The sequence below is a fragment of the Wyeomyia smithii genome, chromosome 3 (genome assembly GCF_029784165.1).
Source record: "Wyeomyia smithii strain HCP4-BCI-WySm-NY-G18 chromosome 3, ASM2978416v1, whole genome shotgun sequence".
Lineage (NCBI taxonomy): Eukaryota > Metazoa > Arthropoda > Insecta > Diptera > Culicidae > Wyeomyia > Wyeomyia smithii.
Window position 1 is genome coordinate 45330163 of NC_073696.1, and position 22454 is coordinate 45352616.

Consider the following 22454-nt stretch of genomic DNA (forward strand, 5'->3'; position numbering starts at 1 on the left):
ACACGGAAAAAAATTTAAACTGGAACCGATTTTCAAAAACACTAAAGTCTGTTTTGACGCGAGGGGTATGTAGCGCGTAAAAAAATCCGCACAAATTCTGAAATCAACGTAAAAAAGTTTTATTTGCTAAACGTTTCCAATCACTTCTGCTAAATTGTTTCGAAAAATAATCAATAGTAGCGTTTTTTTCGCACGCGAAACGGTCTAAATATCAAGGAAAAATATAAAAAGGTCAGGCCAAATCAGTGAATATTCGGTAACTGGATAAGGTAACCTCATTGGACACTCTAAATAAGCGTTATGAACACGGAAATCCAATGAAAAAATGAAAAATTCGCGTTAAAAAAACGCGTAAATTCCAAAATTTGCGTAAACGTTCTGCGCAAAATGATGATGTGATGGAATAAACCCGTACGATTGTCTAAAATACCTACGAAGAGGACTAACGTGACAAGTGGGCGGGGTCATGCACACGGTATTATTGGAGAAATTAAAAAAGAGGTTGGGCTACGCTGCGCGGTTTTATTAAGGTATAAAGACAAACAATGCACGCGAAATGCATTAGTTTTCGGTAAACTGTTCAATCTTCAACAAACTCGTCATTATAAATAATAGCAACGAGGACACAAGCAGGCCACGGACAAGCGACAGAGTAGCAAAGTTTAGCCTGTACTTTTTATGTTGCAATGATAGATAGGGTCCGAAGCTGAAAAAATTAAAACAATTTCGATCGTTGGTTTAGCCGTCTATGGTTAAATAATTAACACTAAAAACAAAAGCCTGATCTCAAAGTTCTTATCACTCTTAGCAATTTTCTGGTGAGTGACAGAAATATAATAACTACTGCAATTGAATAATTGCGGCAAGTCTGCTTGCTATTGGTCGATACGGTAAATCATACTTTTGCTCCAATGAACGGATGATCAATGAAGGTTTAACTGGTATACTTACGGTTGGCGTGTTGCTGTGCACTCGAGCGAACACAGCAACAACAAATCGTTTACAGATTCAAATAGTTGGTATACCTTAGTGTCAGCTGTGGTGGGGAAGTGCTTGGATTGCATCATTGCGGGCACGCAATTGGTTGAACTATAAATAACCCTCCGCCTTTAAACACGCTTCAGTTGAACCTCTAAAAAGTTTCAATAAATACTTAAAAATGTTAATAAAGATTCATAGTAATTTCATCGAGGTCCGTCTGGAAAACAAATTGGGCACTAGAGGGTTAAATCGGCTATGAATGTTAATCTCATTAGGCCATTACAAATATTATTTTCATTTTATGTCACCCTCCCCTTCAAAAACTTTGAATATTGGAAGGGGAAGAAAAAAAAAGTCCAAACCGTTTTGTTCATTTCATTGGTTTTCCAACAGCATAAATGCTTAATTTAGCAACAAACAAGTCAGGTGACAGCGAGAGTGTCGTCGAAAGGCAAGCGAAATAAATACTAATAATAATAAAGTGTTATTTTTCAACATTTTTTGAGTGCAAGTTACAAACGTCATAACTTGCACACAAACTTTGATCAAAGATATTTTTTTTTTTCGTCTCGGTGTTATTTATTTTTTGCCACCCCTTTTGCTAACTTTGATAACCTTGGACATAAAAAGAATTCGAAATTTGTATCAGCCTTACTAAGAAGTTATGTTTCAAGAACTGTTTTCATAAGCTAGAGAAATTTGTTCTCTATCCAACGAGTGCAATGACTAAAATCTGGTCAGTGGTATAAAATTTAGGGCAATTCAAATCTTTCGTTCTATCTTTTCACTCTATTTTCGGCATAAAGGAATGGCACCCTATGTGCGTGATATATTCTACGTTTAAGTGAGAGGTATTCTATGTCAATAAATCCTTAACATTGCTTCGCGATGTTTATTTCAAGTCTATGTGGTAAGTGGTCCGGCTTTTTTTTTCAAGTCATATCATTCTCCCAGTTTTGCGAGACGTAAAGACAATTTATTTTGTATATATTGAGAGTTTACTGAAAATGAATCTTATTTCGTGTTGGCAACCAGTAGACTCGGAAAAAAAAGGCAGCTGTCAGCCACGCAACAGAAGAACACGTTGTATCGTGTCAATGGGAAACATACTACCGTTCCAAGCATAACTGTTCCAGCGTTCAAAAGGTTTGCGTATATGCTTGGATATGCTTGGAACGGCAGGTGAGGAAGAAAGACATTTGTCTGTATAAGTAGCAAAACAAATATGCAAACACGAGCTTTTGGGTTGTGACGTAGATCTCCGTCAACGTTCATATGCCATTTGAAATAGTATTTAGTATTGCCTAAGGCTTAATTTCAACCAATTTTCACATTTTATTTGATTAGTTATTTAATATAACTTCAAAATGCGAGTAGTTCTGTAGTATTTTTCCTGCAAAAGAGCGAAAAATTTGAAGTTAAATTGAAAACTTACGTGGAAAACTATGAAAAATTAGATTTGAACTCAAATAACTCAACTTGTTTTGGTAAAATGAGTACAGATCCGTAACAATTTTGAAAGCTCTATCTTTCCCCTTCCTAAAACAATCAAAACATTGTAAATTGTTTGAAAAAAGACGGGGTAAAAAGGTATCTTGACAATAGCCTCAAATTTTGGGGGTGTTTAAAAATTTTCTAGAATGATCAAATGTTATCTTGTTGAGTAGACTTAAACAAAAAACAAACAAAAAAGTCCAGTCACACAGGAAAATCTCAATATTTCAAAGAATAAGAAACAAATCTGAATCTGGCTTTCATAGCTTTATTTAGTAACTCATAAAGATACTTCACAGACGATATCTCGGAATTACACCACCTTTCACTGATCGAATCAGCTTCAGACGTCTCGGAAAGTTGTCGCAAGCGGCGCGCACGTGCTCCATCGGCATCTCGTCCCAGATTTTCGTGATAACTCGCTTGAATTGCTTCAAATTTGTTATTTTATAGTCGTTCAGCTTTGACATCATGTATCCCCACACGAAATAATCCAGTGGATTCAGATCCGGAGACGACGGAGGCCATTCATTCTTCGAAATGAAATCGGTCAAATTTTCCTCACACCACGCCTGAACAACCTTTGCAGTGTGGGATGGGGCGCCATCTTGCTGGAAGCAGTAGTAATCGTCTTCAAAAAAATAGTTCAGCTTGAGCAGTTGCGTAGCGTGACTTTGTGGCACCCGGGGCGGAAAATTTAGGTGTCGCCCCTTTCCCATGGGTGTGAGAGCTCTACCCAGTTTTAAACAATTGGTTGAGATTATACTCTTAGGAGCAAATTTATATAATTTTCGAGGGTTGTTACCGCGACCTCTACCTAATTGATAGTTAATCTCACGTATATCACCCTTTTGAAGGTGAAAATTTGCTTCATGGGTGTCACCCCCTGGAGGGTGACACCCGGGGCGAACCGCCCCCGACGCCCCCACCACGCTACGCCAGTGAGCTTGAGGCAGAACATTTTCATTTAAAACCGTGTCCAGGTAGTACGCTGCGTTGATTTTGACCCCTTTATCAATAAAAATAAGACACAGTTTACCTTTCTTGCAAATGGCTCCCCAAACCATCACTGACGTCTTATTTTGGAACCGGGAAACGGTAAGCTTGTCCGAAGGGGCTTGCTGGAGCCTCACACTCCAAACTCGATCATTTTGGCAATCGACTGTTTGCTCCAAAACGAACAGCTTCTCGTCCGAAAAAAGCAAAAAGCAAAGTTAACCCTTTCATTTGACATATAGATGACACCAGAGAGATGCAACGTGTAGGCTACAGGTGTCCCCAAAAAAGTGTGACCGGACTTTTTTGTCACCGTGTATATCAGGTCACTTCAGAAGTCCTTGCATTTTGTTTTCTTTTGCAGCACAGTTTTTCCGATCCTCCCCTACCTTCGTGGCGAATCGTTATTGAGGTTTGTAGGAAATTCTACACTGCCGAAACTGAAACACTTTTGCTTTCAAAATGGTTCACTGCACACTTTTTGCTTAAATGTGTGTGCAGTTTCGTTAAAGCTGTACATGCGCTTGCAAAAGTCTCCTTGTTTCGACACCATTTTGAACGACCGTTTTTTTTCTGAGCGTGTCTGTTGTGGTTGAGTCTTTCAAAAAAAATTCATAATTTAAGCTGTCACCCGTTTTTAGTTTGATTGGTAAAATTTTTAAGTTTAGGCTCTACTTGAGTAAATAGTGAATCATTTTAGGCAAGATATGTAGCATTTTTTTCAGGTTTTTTGCCTGTTTTGAAGCCGCACTTGAAAAAAATTGAAAAAATATCGAAAAGTAATCGCTATCAAGATTGCATGTTAGGAGCACTTGAAGCGCAATCTATCTGCGGATAGCAATACATTAGAGCTGCTCAACAAAAGATTGCGAATTGCACTTTTCTCAAAGTCAATGTTTTGCAGATTTAAATTTGTGTGCGACTCAATAATGCACAACTACCCATGCGAATATATAAAAATTTGAATATTTTATGACACAAACCACGCACACGTGTGCTAGGTCCTAACAAAATTCCCATTGTTTGTTGTTTAAGTGGGCTCCAAAAATGCAATTATAATAACTTTTGTATTACGATCAAGGAAACCACACACATTTGTGCGCAGCCTCGACAGCCTTTATATGGTATGTTGGTTCAAATCGGAACCACCTCGTTTAGTTCAATATTTTTCATTTTCAATTGTGCGTGGCCTCATAAAAGTTCCATTGTCTGTCGGTTTAAATCGGTTTTAACGTGTAATAAAGTTCATGTTTACAATTATTTAACAATACATATCGACATTTATCTCACTTAACAACTATTCAACATATGTTCAATAAATTACCGAATTTTTTCCTGAACATGTTTCGTTTATTCCACCTTTCTTCTCTTACTTCTCTTTCAAATGTGAACAACCCTGCTTCATGAGCCCTCATATTAAAGGAGATCGCTTTAGAGACCAACCACAATGCAGCTTTTAACTGTTTTGACTTACTTGAATTTTTAAGTTGGAGAACGTGTTCAATATCTACAATCTCTATTTTAAATCTCGCACGAACGATGTGTCTGCACCAATCCCAAACTGTTTTTGCTTGATTACAACGTTTAATTCGATGGTCATTCGAGTCCGTCAAGCTACATTTTTCGCAAGAAGTTGAACTGACATGCCCGATACCATAGGCTTCCAGCTTTTCTTTGTTTGGAATTAAATCATTTACAAAGGCAAACAGATTTGCCCTGTCTTGAAAATTTATAAAATGTGAGTTTATATTTTCCCAAATATTCTCCCATTGGAGATCCATTTTTGTTTCAATTTTGGGGACATGACCATGTTTTTCCACAAAATAACCATACAGAAGCTTAGTTGAATTTAATGTATAGTTCTCGTGCAAATGGAATCCTTCTGCTAACCATTCTCTAGCACTTCTGGTTAATTTCTGTGTAAAATTACAGTCTATCAAATATGTCTCATCAACTATGTTGCCATCAGGATCGAGGTTGTAGAAAATGTTTTTCAAAAAAAGAGCTTTCGATTTTGCCTCTGGGTCTACTAACTTGAGTCCACCTTTAAAATAATCTAGGTATAGTTGCTTTCTATCGGTTTTGAAAATAAATCCCTTCCAAATAAATTTTGCGCAAGCTGCTTTTATCTGGCCCAAGTGTGCATTCGATGGTGGCAGAACTTGCGCTATATACCATACTTTCGATAAAATGTATACATTTAAAATAATACAACGTTCAACAATGTTCAACGGTCTAACATTCTGCTGTAGCATTGTAGCTTTGAGATTAGAGATAAGCCTATTATAATTGGTATTCACCATTGAACTCCAACTTGCTGGTATTGAATCAGGAAATTAAACTACTAAAATAAAACACACAGAATGGTGCGTGGCCCCTTGTTGGTTTGAACCGGACCAATTTTGAATAAGCTAGTTGTGTTTCTCCAAACATCCGGCTGAACAGAGAAAAAACCGAAAGTTTAATTAGGGTATATTAAATTAGTTTATTTTCAGCCTATTTGCCTATTTTGTTTTCTATTCCTTGTTTCTTTTCTGCACTCTTTTTGCTCAAAAACATTCAATTATTCTAGGCTTCATGCTTGGATTTTTCAATTTAAAAACAAGGAAACTAATTGTTTTATGTTTCAAAGCTATTCAATTTCAATTTCCATTCTGATTTTTGTGAGCATGCAGGAATTGTACACAGCTGTGGCCATGGAAGCCAAAAGGTTACCTTGCAACTGGCCAGATTACTGGCCATTTTCCAACTTTCAAGAAATAAAATTTTCAACTATCGTAGAACAAAATAAATTTGAAAAGTCTGCCCTCAAATTACTGAAAAAAGGCATAATCTGCATCAGAACGCAGACATATTAAAACATAAATACAGCATTCACGTGCTGCAAATGGATAATTCTGGAGTATTTCGTGACAAGGTCGTATGTCTGAACGTAAACAAAACGAGTGAGAGATGATTTGTGCTTGTGAAGTACAAGCGATATCACTTTCACTCGTTTTGTTTACGTTTAGACATACGACCTTATCACAAAGTACTCCCGAATTATTCCTAATTGTGTATGGTTTTGTTAAATTATCTAACACATTGGTGGTCTTAATAATAATATAGATACTGGCATTCATTTAATTTTTATCTAAAGAGAAGAGTATCTTGCACTAATCTAAAATTACATGAAAACTGGTTATGTTTCCTAATTATTTGGGCTCCCAAAGCGATTCTTGCCGTTTGGTAAAAACCATTACATTTTTGCATACTGTGGCTAGTTTTGGGCATGAGACTGCCCAGAAATTTCGCGTGCTTTATTTGTAAAATATGATTGTTGCATTATATAGGGTATCGAACGTCTTCGTCAGTGGTTTTCTTCGGCAGGTTTTCTGCAGCAATCTTATGCAAAAGGGGGCCGAAGAAAACCACTGACGAAGACATTCGATACCCTATGTAAAGGCTGCATGAAGAAAATAACCTATTTTTTCGGTAGTCTTATGGTGGCCGGGTGCTTGGAGATGTTATGAAAGATGTCTATGAAAGTTGTTTTTTTTTTGCACTGTAAAAAAACCTCTCAAACAGCACAAAATTATGTTTAAATCTCAATAAACTTTCTACGGATAGCAAGAGAAATGCCTTCTCTTCATAGATAAAAAAATATGGGGTCATCTCGTCCATGTCATACTACCGAGGGGGGTAAATTTTTCTCGACGATTAGTTTCTGTAGCATTTTGAAGAACTTCCGGAGTGACAACACCGCTTGCGTCGATTCTAGCCTTAAAACGGAAACGTTGACGATGAAAAATCAGCTGTCAATGCGAACCATACTGCCTCGTCTTTGGTGACCCATACTACCCCAATCATTAATTTAGTTTGCGATTGTTTTATTCATGTTTATTTTACGTTTATTTATGCTAAAAAGCATATTATTTAGTGGATCATGAGCGCAGAATGAATGTAATGAAGGTTTACTTCAAATTATATAGCGTACGACGAGAGAAAATGTTTATTTCGATAGAGTTAATCGCCTTAGTAAACCTAGCGAATAAATAATTTATTTATTAAAAATAATCAATATGCAAATATGAACTATATACACGGGACACATAGTCAAAATACGCTATGCATCATGCAAAATTGGGGTCATCATAGAAAAAGTCATTTCACGCTCAAGAACGGCACTTACCCATCTTGCCCCACCTTACCCTATAGTTTATTCTGAAACAAACAAAAAACCAGAATGTTTCATCCAGATCGGGTAACTTCGATACAACCTTCACATACTGATTCTAGCACAATTGAAATACAAATATTAATGCTAATACTGTCTACTTTTCATCTGGTTTGTGTTCTACCTTAAACGATGGAGAAGTTGCCGTAGAGTCGCGATTTTGAGACCACACTTATAAATTTTAAGCTCTATTATTTAGCACTTAAAAGCCTCTCTTAGTTGAAGATATCTATCAGGCAATTCTATTCAAAATATTTTACCCACAACCTTCCGTAACTGTTGTTTTCCTCTTTATCGTTTAATTAAATCCACCCTCTTCGTTAAATTCCATTTCAGAGTCCATGGACAACTGTCGGTTTTAATCGTCCCCAAGCTGGGCCTTCTTCCAACGCTTCAAACTTCGGGCGGGAATGGACCGCAAGAATGGAACAAAGATGCGACCTCCGCTGGCAGCAGCAGCAACAGCATCGTCAACAACGCGCCGAAAACTGCCCGTCAAAACAAACGTCTCGTGCGTGATCCAACCGCCAGCGTCCGGCCTAAACGAGACAGAAATGTAAGCGTACAAAACACACTCACATACTGATTAAAAAAGCGTCTCACAGACGAAAACGTAGAGAATTAGTTCCAGCTACTCCTGCTTTAAATCTCGAGACCCCGTCTGTGTAGCGTTTTACTGTAGATGTTTCGACTTTAAGCATGCATACAACATAGAAGAGAGTGTGGAGGAAAATTGAAATTTTAAGCTTACGTAGCTAAAGTCACTTTAAAACATCGCAGCTGCAGTGTTGGTTGCATAACACGTAGGCTTAAATTTCATTTAATCGTAACCTCTCCATTTTCGTCGCCACTGATAGAGCTTTCATAGCACAGTGCTTACCAGTGGCGAAGAAGTAGTTCAAAAGCTTTAGAAGCATGGGGGCACCTTAGAGCGCTCAGTAGATGTAGCGACTATCGGAACAAGTCACGGACACTAATTTTTCCTGTTTCTCTACCGTCTCGGCATCGTTTGCCGTTGTCGCTTGCAACGGACGGTGCATTTTCGTTTTCAGGAGCAAAGGCATGTGCACGCCCAGGGCGGAAAACACGATGCAGCCCACATTCGTGAGTATTCCAGAGCGTGAACACTGCTGGAAGGGATGGTATTCAACAGCGATGAGAAAGTTTGCTCGAAATAGGAAAAATCTTTTTATTGAATGAAACAACTTAATTAAAAAAGTTTCAACTTATTATAAAATTATTAATTTATGTGATAGAAAGCTAACAATGCTCGCTTGGTGAATACCAATCCTTAAGTAACATTCACGAAGAACGCGTTTAATTAATATAAATTCTCGCAGGCCTCCGTGCATCGTCCCCGCCAGATTGGTACGGTAGCAGCCATTCGGCGGACCGGATCACAGTCAAAGGCGTATTCAATACATCACCAACAGCAACAGCAAAAATATGCCGGTACCGTGCACTGTCGTCCTGATGGTGCAACTTCCAGCGTCCTCGGAACCGGAAAGATTGACTCTCTGAATGAGAACAATGCTGGAATATTTAATCAACCGGCTGCTGCAGTGCTGCCACTGCCTGTCCAAATACCTGATCCATATGCTAATTCAACACCACTATATGGACGTCACCAGCTGTTGACTCACAAACTGCAGGTACAATCCCAACATCACCAGCAACAGCAGAATCTTGATACGTCCCTGTCACAAAAGGCTGATTATCTACAACAAAACATTTCAAAGCAGAGCACGAATCAAAGGTATTCGCTAGCAGGGACGAATCAAAGTAAAGTCAGTGCAGCGACTAGTCGCCTGCCAAAACAGCAGTTCTGCAAAATGTCGCCTAAATTGCTAAACGAAATTTACGAAAAGCACTTGTTGAGTCAGACGGTGTTTGATGGGTTCGAAACGGCGAACAAGCAGCTTCCAATGTTAGACGGAACTAACAGAGAAATCCGTCGAGTAGTCATGACGAAACCATCGGGATCGATGGGCCATCAGCAGCAACAGCAACAGCAAAATCAGTCCAATAAATTGTCCAGAGGAGACAACAGCGACAATTTATACGAATTGATTCCAAGCAATTATCATATCTACGAAAAAATCGATTCCAGCGCCAAGCGAGCCTCCAGGGTGGAACAGTACGTAAGACCGCCGCCTCCACTCCAGCCTCGTCCAAAGTCACTCCCAGTGGAAACCAACCTATTTGCGATTTCCAGCCAGCTAAAGCCTTCGACAATTCAAAATGTCCCTGCAAATTATAAGCGAAACATGAGCCTCGTTTCGCCCTACAGACTGTCTAGCTTGGACACTCTGCGGACCACGAAAAGCCCTACCGACTCCGGTGCCAATGGTGGCGGGCTTTCCCCGATTGCGGAAAAACCCACCGGTGCCAGCGGATCGGCCATTCCCGTCTATGGTGGTGGCCTCAGTGCCAACGGTGGACCTGCTGCTCATAAATTACTCATTACTGCGGACAAGATCAACATCGCCCTGGAGACAGCGAAAGCACTGGCGACGGCAGCATACATCGAAAGGTGAGTTCAGTTATTGCGTTTATTGCTTTTGTCATTTGGATTGAGTTGTGGGTCCGAATGTTCGAAGTTAGTTCAACGAATGTAATATGGTTCATCCCATACGAAGTGACCACGAAAAAGCATGAACTTGGCATCGACCATCACGGATTTGGCTCAAAGTTGGGGAAATTATTCATCTAGGTTCACTGTAAAAAAATCCCAATTTTGGTGTCGCTTGGAATACGCCCCGCTCTGTGGGACCCCACTCTTTGTTGCAAAGACAGGCATTTTTTGTTCAAAAACTCTTATTCCCTTTTCTTGCAATTTATAGACTTAAGACGTAAGCAGAATACTGATAGATGATTTTCAAAGAAAAAAAACCAACGAATTCAGAAAAAATATAATTTCTGACCTGAAGTGTTACCAGATAGATTATTTTTGTATTTGAAAACTAAATTTACATTTTTCGGCAAATTTTATTTTACATTACACGCAAAACTTTTCCTTATTACTTAAGAAGCAATAGCGCAAAATTGCCTTTTGGGTAACAAACCTATTACTTAAAAGGCAATAAAATTCTTCCCCAGTCGAGTAACAACACATACTGTCATATATTTAGCACGTGTTACGGGAGAACGATTATCTAATAATGGTCGTTTCAACCACATGCAAATTTTTTTCTATCGCAAAATGCTCCCTTTCCATCTCAAGTAAAAAAAAAAAACACACACCGTCGCATATGTTGCACATGTTAGGCCTCTGCCAGGCTGAATGCCAACGCGAGCGATCGGGCGAGATTCTTGCCGTCGGTAAATAAACAGCCGTAAGTAAAACTGTTCATAGACCTTCGGCAGAAATCTCGTCCCATCGCTCGTGTTGGCGTTCAACCTGGCAGAGGCCTTTCAAGTTTCTTCTATCTCCAATTCATCCGGTGTGCGTGTATTAGTTCGCTCGTTGTATGCATACGGAGTAGCGAAAAAATATGACAAGAGCTGCCAAGCAGCATTTTCCCCGTCATAGAGTGAGCAAACGTTGATGATTTTAAAGACTTGAAATGCGCCTTAAAATGACATCACGATCTGTAAACTGCGTTAGAGAAAAACATTCGCTTTCTTGCAAGCTATCTACAGCACATAATCGTTGGTTCATGGAAACTTATTTGGACCTGTTTGAAAATACAAAACTTGTGCCCATCCAGAACAATATTCGCAACTTCGGCAACTCTGGTCAGACAGTATTACATATTTCCATTTCAAGTAAACACTGGGGGACGAAACGGAAGTGTTTCTAATTAGACAATTGAGGTTGACGGTATAGATTCTGATTATGAATGGATGAAAGGGACAAAAATAAACCAGATTTTTGCATCAATACAAATGTAGCGAGTGAAGTCTTGCTAACACATGCAGTGCGGTGCTTGGCTGTATGTTCTCCTGCAGAAACACATACAAGCGTGTGGCCGTCATAATTTTTGTTACTTTTTAGTTGTTACTAATTGTGTATAATGCGTAGTCATAAGACACAATTAGTAATAAAAAATTGCCCTAAAGTAATAAAATGTTCCCCGTTTGCGTTGGGTGTAGATAATTTCATCGTGATTCTCGGAAAATTTCACGTAAGAAACAACTATCACCCTGAGGTAATATGAGCCAATCTCAAGATATACCATTTAATAGATGAAGAAAAAAAAAAAGATATACCATTTTCACGAAACCAGTTTTGAATTTGTCCATTTTATATCAAAAAATCATATATTTTGGAAAATGTTTAAACAACAAAACATTATTTAAAAAAAAAATCGGTTATTAAGCATTCCAAAAATATCTTCCCTTTCTCACAGCAGTGTTGCCAGAATATTTTCCCCGTTCAGTTGATTCAATCAACGATTTTTAAGCTATATTGAAAACGTATTATTTGCGTTGGGGTGCTACTTCTTAAAGCAAAAGGATCAAAAACCTACGGTTAAACTTAAAACGTTTTCAGAAATATCTCTTTGGATGAGTTTGCTGAGAAATATAATAGTACTGTATGATTTTTTATACTCAAAAGTTTTGAATCAAATTGATCAATAAACTTATGCCCACTTTCGTGAGGCGGCTGGAGTCACCAAAGGTTTTTTCGCAAGCGCCATGGGGAATAGAGGCATGCACGTGTGCATGTGTAAGAAAACTTCGTACTACGTGGGATAAGAGGAGCGAGGAGAGAAAAGATAGAGCTAGCTGACAATTTATCATATCGAGAGCGTGAGATACGTTCCTACTGTTTTTCTTCAATTTTGGAAAGTAGCATCAGTATTGAACCAAATATTGTGGAGCAAAGTTCACGGTTTTGAGAGTTCGCTTACTGCATACTGCACTTTCTTCAAGTATCGATTCCATCCTTATGAGAACGAATTCTTCCTCAACAACGGGCTCCACGTTCAAGCTAATGAAAACACGCAACAATAAATAAAAAAGTAAGCAAATTGTTGTTAGTTATGTTGTTGTTTTTTATTTACTTTTCATATTTGTTCATTCCATTATGACGAGAATATTGAAATAAAATAATTTTTCATATTATCGTAAAATAAAACAATATAAAACTAAATAGGTACGAAAGTGTAATGAAGAGAGAAAAAGAAATAAAGAGAGATAAACCAATAACTTTTAATGGAAAAAAATTAATTGTTGGGAAATAATTGAGAGAAAAAATGCCAACACTGCTGTGAAAAGAAAAAAATATTTTTGGATTCCTTGATAGGTAGAACAATTCTCAAAATCATTTGTTGGTTTGTTCTTTGGGTTAGAAAGTTAACAGAAATTTGCCAATAATTATGATTGCTTGATATAAACTGGAGAAATTCAAAACTTGTTTGGTAAAAATGGTATATCTCGAGATTGACTCATATTACCTCGGGGTGACAATTGTTTCCTACGTGAAATTTTCCAACGAACACGATGAAATTATCAAATTTGAAATAAAAATGACTTCATTTGCCGAAAAATGTAAATTTAGCTTTCAAATACAAAAATAATTATCTGGCAACGCTTCCGGTCAAAAATTATATCCTTTTCTGGATTCCCTAGTTTATTTTCTTTAACAACCATCTATCAGTATTTTGCGGACATCTTACGTATGAATTGTAAAATAAAGAATAAATAGATTTTGAACAAAAAATGCCTGACTTTGCAACAAAAAGGGGGGGGGGGGAGGTATCCCACACAGCGAAGGGCATTCCAATCGATCCCAAAATTGGAATTTTTCACAGTGAATCTGGATGAATAATTCCCCCAGCTTTGAGCCAAATCCGTGATGTCCGATGCCAAGTGGTATGGACACTTCGTATGTTGTTTCTGATTTTGATAACGCCACGCCTTCGTAGGTGATTGTGTACATTGTGGTATACAATCTTTTTTTTCCTTAGAACTATAGCCAAGGTGGACTACGCTACAACTCCACTGACATTAACAGTTTTTTTCAAGCTGGAGTTTGAATATACGATTACTGGCTTGATAGACCAGCATCTTATCTCAAGACCAGTGAGGATGACAGTGTTGGGCCCAGTATTAGTTCATACTTATTGATCAGCATAAAAATTGGCTCTGTCGTTGCTCATACGCCGAACACTAGCTGGAAATACATACAGCTGTCACATAGTTTATATTTCCAAGGTCAGACTTCTTTGGAGAAATAAAGAGTTCGCTTTTAGTAGTGAAACCTCCCGAATAGAGATATTAAATCACTTAGTAATTGTAGCACTTGACGACAAAAGCAAAAAAGTAAGTTATTACAAAAACATTCCAGTGCTTGCACAGACGTGTCGCTCCTTCCTACAGCCATTCACCGCATAAAGTCATCCAAACAGTTCATCCACACGTTCGAACGTTATCGGCAAAAGGTGGGAAATTTTTTTTGGGATGGGAAAAGATTTCAACAGATGGGAAAAGATGGGAAAATTTCAACAGAAAACATGGAACCGCTGGCATAACGCACGTAAAAGCAACATGAGCATCAGCAAATATTGTGTATTCTTCTCTACCAGTTCGTCTATTCGTCTGAACACGTTCGCCAGTGTAGAAAAAGTGAAAAGAAAAAACCAGCAGGACAAACCCGATATCCGATATATAATCTCGAATGAGATAGGGCGTCAACTATTTTTTACTGGATATGAGCTCGAATGTCAACAAATAACAAAATCGGAATAATAATTTGTACTTGTCATACAGAATTTATTAAAATTATTGCATATTCAGGCGCCTCTACAGCCCGCAGTAACCACTTAGTTTCTGTAAAAAAACTGATTAAATAACACTTGAAATGTGAGCTTTTACTCAATGTTCTACAGTAATTTCGATTAGTCTACAAAGTATTTTTCCCAAATTCACCTGTTAAGTATTTGCAATTCACGAAAAATTTCGTGAGCGAGATAGGCGTCGTACACAAATTACGTAACGCGTGAAGGGGGGGGGGGGAGGGGGTTGAGTCTGCGTTACTTATTGTTACGTAGGGGGAGGGGGGTAGTAGAGACAGTTACGTAACTGTGATGGTTGCTCGAAATTGAAATTTTCGGTGGGGGGTCTGGCAGATCTGCGTTACGTAATTTTAGGGGGGGGGGGGAGTCATGCCGAACGTTACCTATTGTTACATAGGGGTGGGAGGGGGTCTGAAATCTAGGTTTTTAGCGTTATGTAATTTGTGTACGACGCCATAGGGTTAAACAAAAAGAAGAAATGGGAAACTACAATTTCCAATGGTATGTATGTGAAAAGAATTAAAGAGCGACGGAACAAAGAGTTTCTGTCGATTAGGGACCATCCACATACCACGTGGACAGATTTTTAACGATTTTGACCCCCCTCCCCCTCCGTGGACAACTGTCCATATAAATTCTAAAAAAATTGTATGGACCGTGGACATAAGCCAACCCCCCCCCCCCCCCAAAAGCTGTCCACGTGGTATGTGGATGGCCCCTTATGATGTTCTTGGATAACAAGAATCTGTCGTCCACCATTAACGAGGATGCATTTGTTCAAGTTTGTCAAGGAGGAAGCCCACAACTTGATCAAGCCGCAGAAAATTCAGCTAAATGGGTTGATTTTGTGTACAGGAATCATGTTTGCCCCCGAGCAAGAGCTAACATCGACGACTCAAGAGTATTCTGGAAGTCAAGCACCAGAAACTGGATCTTCTGCAATTATTTGCAATGAAAAAAAAAACCGATTACAGTATACCTTAGGGCGGCAATGACTTGCATGAGAAAAAATTGTTCTTCGAATTTCGCTTAAGGGGTTATATACCTTTTTAGTTTTCAAAAAACCGAAATTTTTTTTATTGTATTATCTTCAAATACAACATCTTGAGAACATTTTCACAAATTTTCATAAAGATCTGAGCAATAGGAAGAAAGTTTGAGCGATTTGCAACGCGCCTCGCCACGGCCGCATAAGCTAAACTTGAAACTTTACACGCGATTATCTCGGAATAGTGTTTTCCGAAAAATGACTTTGCCGTGATCCTGATTGCGGGAAAACTACTGAACCGATTTCCTTCATCTTTTTTTTTAAATTTTCGTTATTAAAATCGCCGGTCCTTGAACGATCGCTTTTTGAAACATACAGTTACATTTTGCCGCAAAAAAATTTTTAATGCAATTTTTAGCACTTAAAACGTGCATTTTTTGGGAAAGACGTTCCCGTTTGCACTGAAAACGAAATACTCATAAAAGCGATCGTTCAAGGACCCGGCACACTCCTAAACTAATGAAATAATATGAGTTTTTGATTTCGGTTGACCCGCTGAGTCTCTATCAGGATCACCGCAAGCCTCTGCAAAAAAAGCGTTTCGGGGAAACGGCCATTACTCCAGTAATAATTGGTATACCTCAAAATCAAACGTATTTTGTTGTTGTTGATAAACTGTACTTTCAGAAAAATACCCCTTTGATGCAATGAATATGGTGCTATGCACTTCAAAATAGATTCAAACTTCCCTAATTTTTCTCGACCAAAAAGGTATATAACCCCTTAAAAGTAGTGTTCAAAGATTTCGTCAACTCGAAAAATAAAATAAACATATAAAAAACCTATATATAGCCTCATAGCCTAGAAATTTTCGCTGAAACCGTCCCACTGGTGACATGAGGTTTTAAAAAACGGATATTTTTGTATCAAAATGATTCAAAGCGGTGGGAAAATGAGAACACCACTTTTATTTGATTACTTTTATATTGATTAGCCCGTCGGGCACCGAGGGGCCAAACGTTTTTAGAAAAGTTGTATTTTGAACAATTACTGATCTTTTTATTGATTTATTTCTCTTGAATTAGTCATTAAAACTCCTACAACCAGCACGTAATTGCAAAGAAGAATGATAGAGATTTCATTTGTAGTAGATATAATTTGGCCGCCATCTTGGATCTCACCGCCATGTTGAATTTTATTTGAAAAGCATGTTTTTCAGCAAATTTGTAACCACCTATTTTAAATTTGACATCACTGTTGGAAAGCTGAGAAAAAATGCTTTAAGATACATTCAGAAAATCAGATCCCTTTTCAAAATCGTGCTTCAAGCAGTTCAACATATGACGCGCGGCCAATATCAAAGCAACTCAATATCAACTTTAAATTCGGTGGTTGCGAACTTGCTAAAAACACGTTTTTCTGATAAAATCTAAGATTGCGGTGAGATCTAAGATGGCAGTCAGATTATTTCTACTTTAAATAAAAGCACTATCATTCTTCTTTATAGCGACGTGCTGGTTGTAGGGGGCTCATAGACAAATTCAAGATAAATAAATCAATGAAAAGATCAAGAATTACTCAAAATACAACTTTTCTAAAAACTGTTTGATCTCTTGGCGCCCAAGGGGTCCATCAATATGAACTAATCAAAGTAGTTTTCTCATTTTTTCACTGCTTCCAATCATTTGGATACAAACGCAACGATTTGCAAAGCCTGCGACCAAATACATCAATCACAGCAACCAACATGCTTGTCCTTACCTCACAGGTCAAATCGGTTTTTAAAGACCTCATGTTTTAGCGTTTTAGCGACTCCTGTGCAAAATTTCAGCTAAATTGAACTTTTAACGTTCCCACGTACCTCGAAGCGGTCGGAGTTTCACGAAAAATACCGATGAAAAAAAGCACAGGTAGTAGTTTATGTAATTGTCGATTTCAGAATTTTTATTATGCAAAATGTTTTCGAAATGTTTGAAAATCTCGAAAAAAAGTCTTCCTTTCGAAAAAATTGATTTTCTGAGACTTTGAAAATTTTAGAGCTTGGCGCCAATGCAATAGAATATGTATATACGAAAAATATGACCTTCGAATTACGCTTAGAGCAGGGCTCAAATGTTTCATATCCTCGAGAAAAGAGTTTCCATTCAAAATATCAACTCAATCGGACCTCGGAAACACGTCCCTCAAAACGGTTAAAGTTTCACTTTTTCGACTAATGAAGAAAAGCACAGATAGAGTAGTACATGAAATTGTCGATATCGAAATTTTTTTTGATACCACATGTCTTAGAAAAGCGTAAAACATTGAGATCATTGAGATCTTTTCGAAAAGAAATCGAATCGGTTCGGGATAGTACCAGATTTCGACTTTTAATATATTTCTAAAGCTGAAAGTCCATTCTTTGACCAAGCACCAAATATATTTCATTTGTTGAGAAATGAAATTTTGACAAAATTTTGGTCAAAGATAATTGTTTGTCAAATGTTTGTATTTGGCAAATTTATTACCTTAAGAAAATATTTGACAGAAAGCTTTTTAGTCTAACACTATTTTAAACTTTTTTAGTCGTTGTTTAGATAATTTCGGGGTTTGAAAGTTCGGTTATTGATTTCTCGGTTGATTAATTGGCGCGTTAAAACTATAGTAGTTTTACTAGTCTGGCGGAGTGGATTCGGGAACTGACCATTACACTGACGGTCAATTTTTTTTTTCGGAAAAACGTCAAATATTTTACCATTGGTCAAAGAGTGTACTGCAGCCACAGACACTTCCACAAACTTTCCGACTCCGTCCTTTCTCCTTCTTTTTGCTTGAGAACGCACACACGCTTTCGAGATACTCTTTATTCTGCAAGCACTCGTCTGAGCAGCAGCTAACGTGCACTGGCACGCAAAAAAACTTTTGTCTTCCTACTAAGCGACCGTAAAAGGGTCCGCGATTTTTTACTTGCGAGTAGGAGTACTCGGGAATGCATGACAAAATGTGCTTGAAAACGAGAATGCTTTCTTCATCTACCCCAGCGGTTCTCAACCTGGGGTACGCGTACCCCCGGGGGTACTCGAAAGCCTTCAGGGGGTACGCGAAAGAAAAATCAGTAATGGCGGACAAAGCAATTTTTCTTTGTAATACTTCATTTGTTGTTCAATCGTGCTCTCAAAATATGACTGTAAAAATCGAACAAACTATAGTTCAATATGAAACCTGAAATAGAAAACCACCACATAGCCTACCACTACCCTCTCGCACTCTGAGAAAACATTCCAATCCAGGGGGTACAATCGATATTAAAAATGTCGCCAAGGGGTACGCGGACAAAAAAAGGTTGAGAACCGCTGATCTACCCGGTTTTGCTTCGTGCACCTACAGCCGAGAGTGGATTTGAGAATCTGTGAAGTATCACATACTGGAACATGAAGGGTATCGGACTGCTTCTACATGTTTTATGCAGGAGTCTAAGGCCGATGTCGTAGTGGACGCGAATAGCGGCGCGAGGCGATTTGCCTTGTCGTGTCTAAATGTACAGCTCTATTTACAGCTGTACATTGACCTGCGGCCTCGCCTCGCGCCGCTAGATACGTGCACTATAACATCGGCCCAATGCAACACCAGCTGAAGAAAACCGCTGCCGAAGTAGTCCGACATTCTATTCGAGAGAGATATTTTTTCGTCCCTCTGCAATCATCGTAAACATCTTGAAACAATTGGTCATGCTCCCGAGTAGGGGAGTAGATGCGAGTAGGAAAGTAGACGCGAGTTTATGCATATGATTTCAAGAGCGAATGCGAGCAAGGAAGAAAGCGAAAAAGAACGAGAAATAGCTTGAATTAAGAAGAGTTCAGTGTGTTACATCGGTAGCAACGAGAATATCACTTGAGGTCTCACATGCCATTTATGAGCGATACTAACAACAATAGCGTCAAGCTAAGAAATATTCAAAGTCCAAGAAAAATAACATCAGATCTCGACGTTTCATGCATTTCTAAAACATTTGGTGTCAAATTTTTTTTTTTTGGAATTCGATAATTTTATGTACTGTGCTGTGCTTTTCTCCATAAGTCGAAGAAGTGACACTTTTGACCGCTTCAAGGCACGAGTTCCCAAGGTCCGATTGAGCTGAAATTGTAAATGGAGGCATTTTTCGAGAAGACAAAAATTTTGAGCCATGCCTCTGAGCGAAATTCGAAAAGTTGATTTTCATTACCACCCCAGTGTATATTTCAGATTTTCTTTGGATCGATGCAAGCTAGTTGAAGATTATTTAAATATTCATCGTCACCAAACCCTAAACTAACCTTTAGGACTATTAAATCTTCTACCGTTGGAAAACAGCCATTCAGAAAAAGGTCGCAAAAACTGCCTAAGCGTCAAGCAGTTTTGACAGATTGTCATATAATTAAAGAAAGATCAAATAAAACCCATCTATTTCAGTTTGTATGTCCAAATGTTCTGCAACAAAACCGAAAATAGTTGTGGAATTGTCATTTATTAAATCAATTCCGTAGCTCAACCTAGATAGATCATTCTGCCGATATTTACAACCGAACACACACATAATATTGTCCAAATATCCTCGAGCATTTACATCCAAAGTTCTAAACTTTCTCTCACTTCTCTCCTTTATTAACCATTAAAATGAAATATCACTTAATTTCGTTATAAATTTTCTCGTTTTCCAGTTGCCATGTTACATACGAAAGGCTAATAAATTCTCAGTTCCCCACTTTCCACGCTCGCCTAGCAGTTAAAATCTAGCGCGCTTACTCGAAACAACTGAATCTGAGTTCCCATTGTCTCAGCTGCCTTCCTGTTTACGAAGTACTCCCCGGAGCCGGAGAGAAAATTTCCTCAGGAAACCGGCAGTAAATCGAAAAGTAAAGAAACCCATGCACACCGTAAAACCGTAAAGCCAGTGCGTAAGCGATTTTCTCCGGCACTTTATCATCCTTCGTCGACAAGCTTCGAACCGTTTGATTCGGCTCGCGCTGAACATCCTCCGATTCATTTATAAACACAGTCTCGAAGCCGTCGTCAGTGTCATTTCAAACCCAGCATTCCCCTTCCTAGAAAACAATTTTACGAAACATGCCACCACAGTGAGCTCTCTGCTGGATGCCGCGGTAAGCCATTGAAAAGATCAAAGGTATTAAATTAACACAATTAAAATCAAATTTATTGCCTACTAATGCGTAGCCATAATGAGGCGTTTCCTACGACACCACGGGAGCCGGTAGAGAGCGCTACTTTTCTTCTCCTATGCTAGGGACACACAATAGGTTTTCTCGTAACAATGCACCCAGACCGACGCACAAGGCGGAAAAAGGGTAGCGGAAAAACTAATCCTTTCGGCCAGCTCCGCTTTGCGGTACTTTACTTGCCTGCTTGACAATGGTGTAGAATTTCCCAGCGGGAATCGTTTTTCATACCAGAGATGCGTTATGAGAACATCGCAGCTAGGCAAAATAAGATGCGTTGGTTCTTGGAAAGCAAAGATGTAAAGCAAACATTTACCAACCGTTTCTAATGACTGGTCAAATATTTCAGAGAACGCAGTTGTTAGTTGAGATATCGCCAGAAGAGTTTGCGAAGCACATTTGCTTGAGCATAAACACTTTTCATGTTCCATGACACAACAAAGCATCACATTGCAAACATTGCGTTAAAATTTCTAACATAAATAAATAATATAGTTAATTGAGTGGCGCAACCTTTCTTACGTACATCTTCTAAACATCCCGAACACGTGAAAGCCATCGTTGTGAAAATAGCTCTAATGTCTTGTCTACTTATCCAACAAGTAGAACTTTATTAAGTAAGTGCTAATAACTGGAAAACAAAGAAATGGGAATCATAAATCATATGCTTTTTAATTTCACGGCGGCGTCCTCCAACTCATAAGGGAATAACGCACCATTCACCGCAGTAATGGCAAGCACTTGCAGCAGCCGGCAGCCCGGAAAGTGAGTGTTTTTACGGTCGTTTCTTTTCGCTGAAGCGCCGTGCGTTTTTTTTGCTGTCGTGCCTCCCGGGATGCGCCGGCAAAATTTATATATGTTATATCCCGACGCGCATCTCATAAGGCAGACACAATTAACAACATTTATCATTTCGTGCCAGGGTTGTTTGTTTCCCATTTCACACTTGACTTAATTCAACACGAATTAATATCATCTGTGCCGTACATATAAAAATGGTCGGTTTTTCGGATCGCGTGGTTCCTAATACTCTTGGCGATCGATGAGTTTTCCTGCGCTTTCGAGAGCGTCTACCAGGACAAACCGCAGCACACACAAAAAATAGTGTATTCCTGCTGGAAGTCAAAAGAGCAGACAATAAATTTACTAGCATTTTGTTGTGACATTCATAGAATATTTTAACGACGACATTCCGGCAAAGTTTGAAAACAAACCGACACTGACGATGGATCCGCCGCCGCCGCGTTACGAATCGCGGTGCTTGACAAAATAGCAGCAGCGAAGCGCACCACGTGAACTGGAGGGAGCTGGACAAGTGTAGGCAGACAGGCAGGCAGGCATTTCGAAATTGCTGTTTTACATCTCATTCCATAAGTGGAATGATTTCATATTCTTGGCTGGTTGGTTTTGCATGGTCGTTTTGCATGGAACAATTTAACTTTTTATTTTGCGATTTTTTTTTGTATGAATTTTGGGTAACTGAATCGGGAATATTATTGCCTTTATCACCGAGATAAAGCTGAATTTTTAAAGCTAAATAATTTAATGGTTTAAAGCGACTAAATAAAATTTGCTATTTAGTTCTATGTCAGTTACCTTACCTAGAAAAAAAATGGAACACAAGTGACGAAAAAGCGGGAAAATCCAATATCACTCGCTTCTATACTAGCGGCGCTATACAAACAATGTATAACCCTTCTTGAATGCAACACCCGAAAAATAAATATAATTTGATGTAACCTTACTAAAAAAACTGGAAATATAAATTTTCAGTAGCCAGAAATTTAAAACTCATATTGAAGATCTAGTTTTTGTATTGTTAAATTTAATATCAGGACCAGATC

General features: G+C 38.5%; 1 protein-coding gene across 2 annotated transcripts in view; it reads left to right on the top strand.

Moving 5' to 3' along the window:
• Positions 1 to 22454, top strand: part of LOC129726909 (kinesin-like protein CG14535) — a 312223-nt gene that overhangs the window by 66672 nt on the left and 223097 nt on the right. For both annotated transcript variants that reach the window (XM_055684158.1, XM_055684160.1), the window contains exons 3-5: positions 8024 to 8243; positions 8740 to 8791; positions 9028 to 10220. In XM_055684158.1, the coding sequence (XP_055540133.1) occupies positions 8098 to 8243; positions 8740 to 8791; positions 9028 to 10220 (1391 nt within the window). In that variant the 5' untranslated portion in view covers positions 8024 to 8097. The remainder of the gene's footprint in view (positions 1 to 8023; positions 8244 to 8739; positions 8792 to 9027; positions 10221 to 22454) is intronic.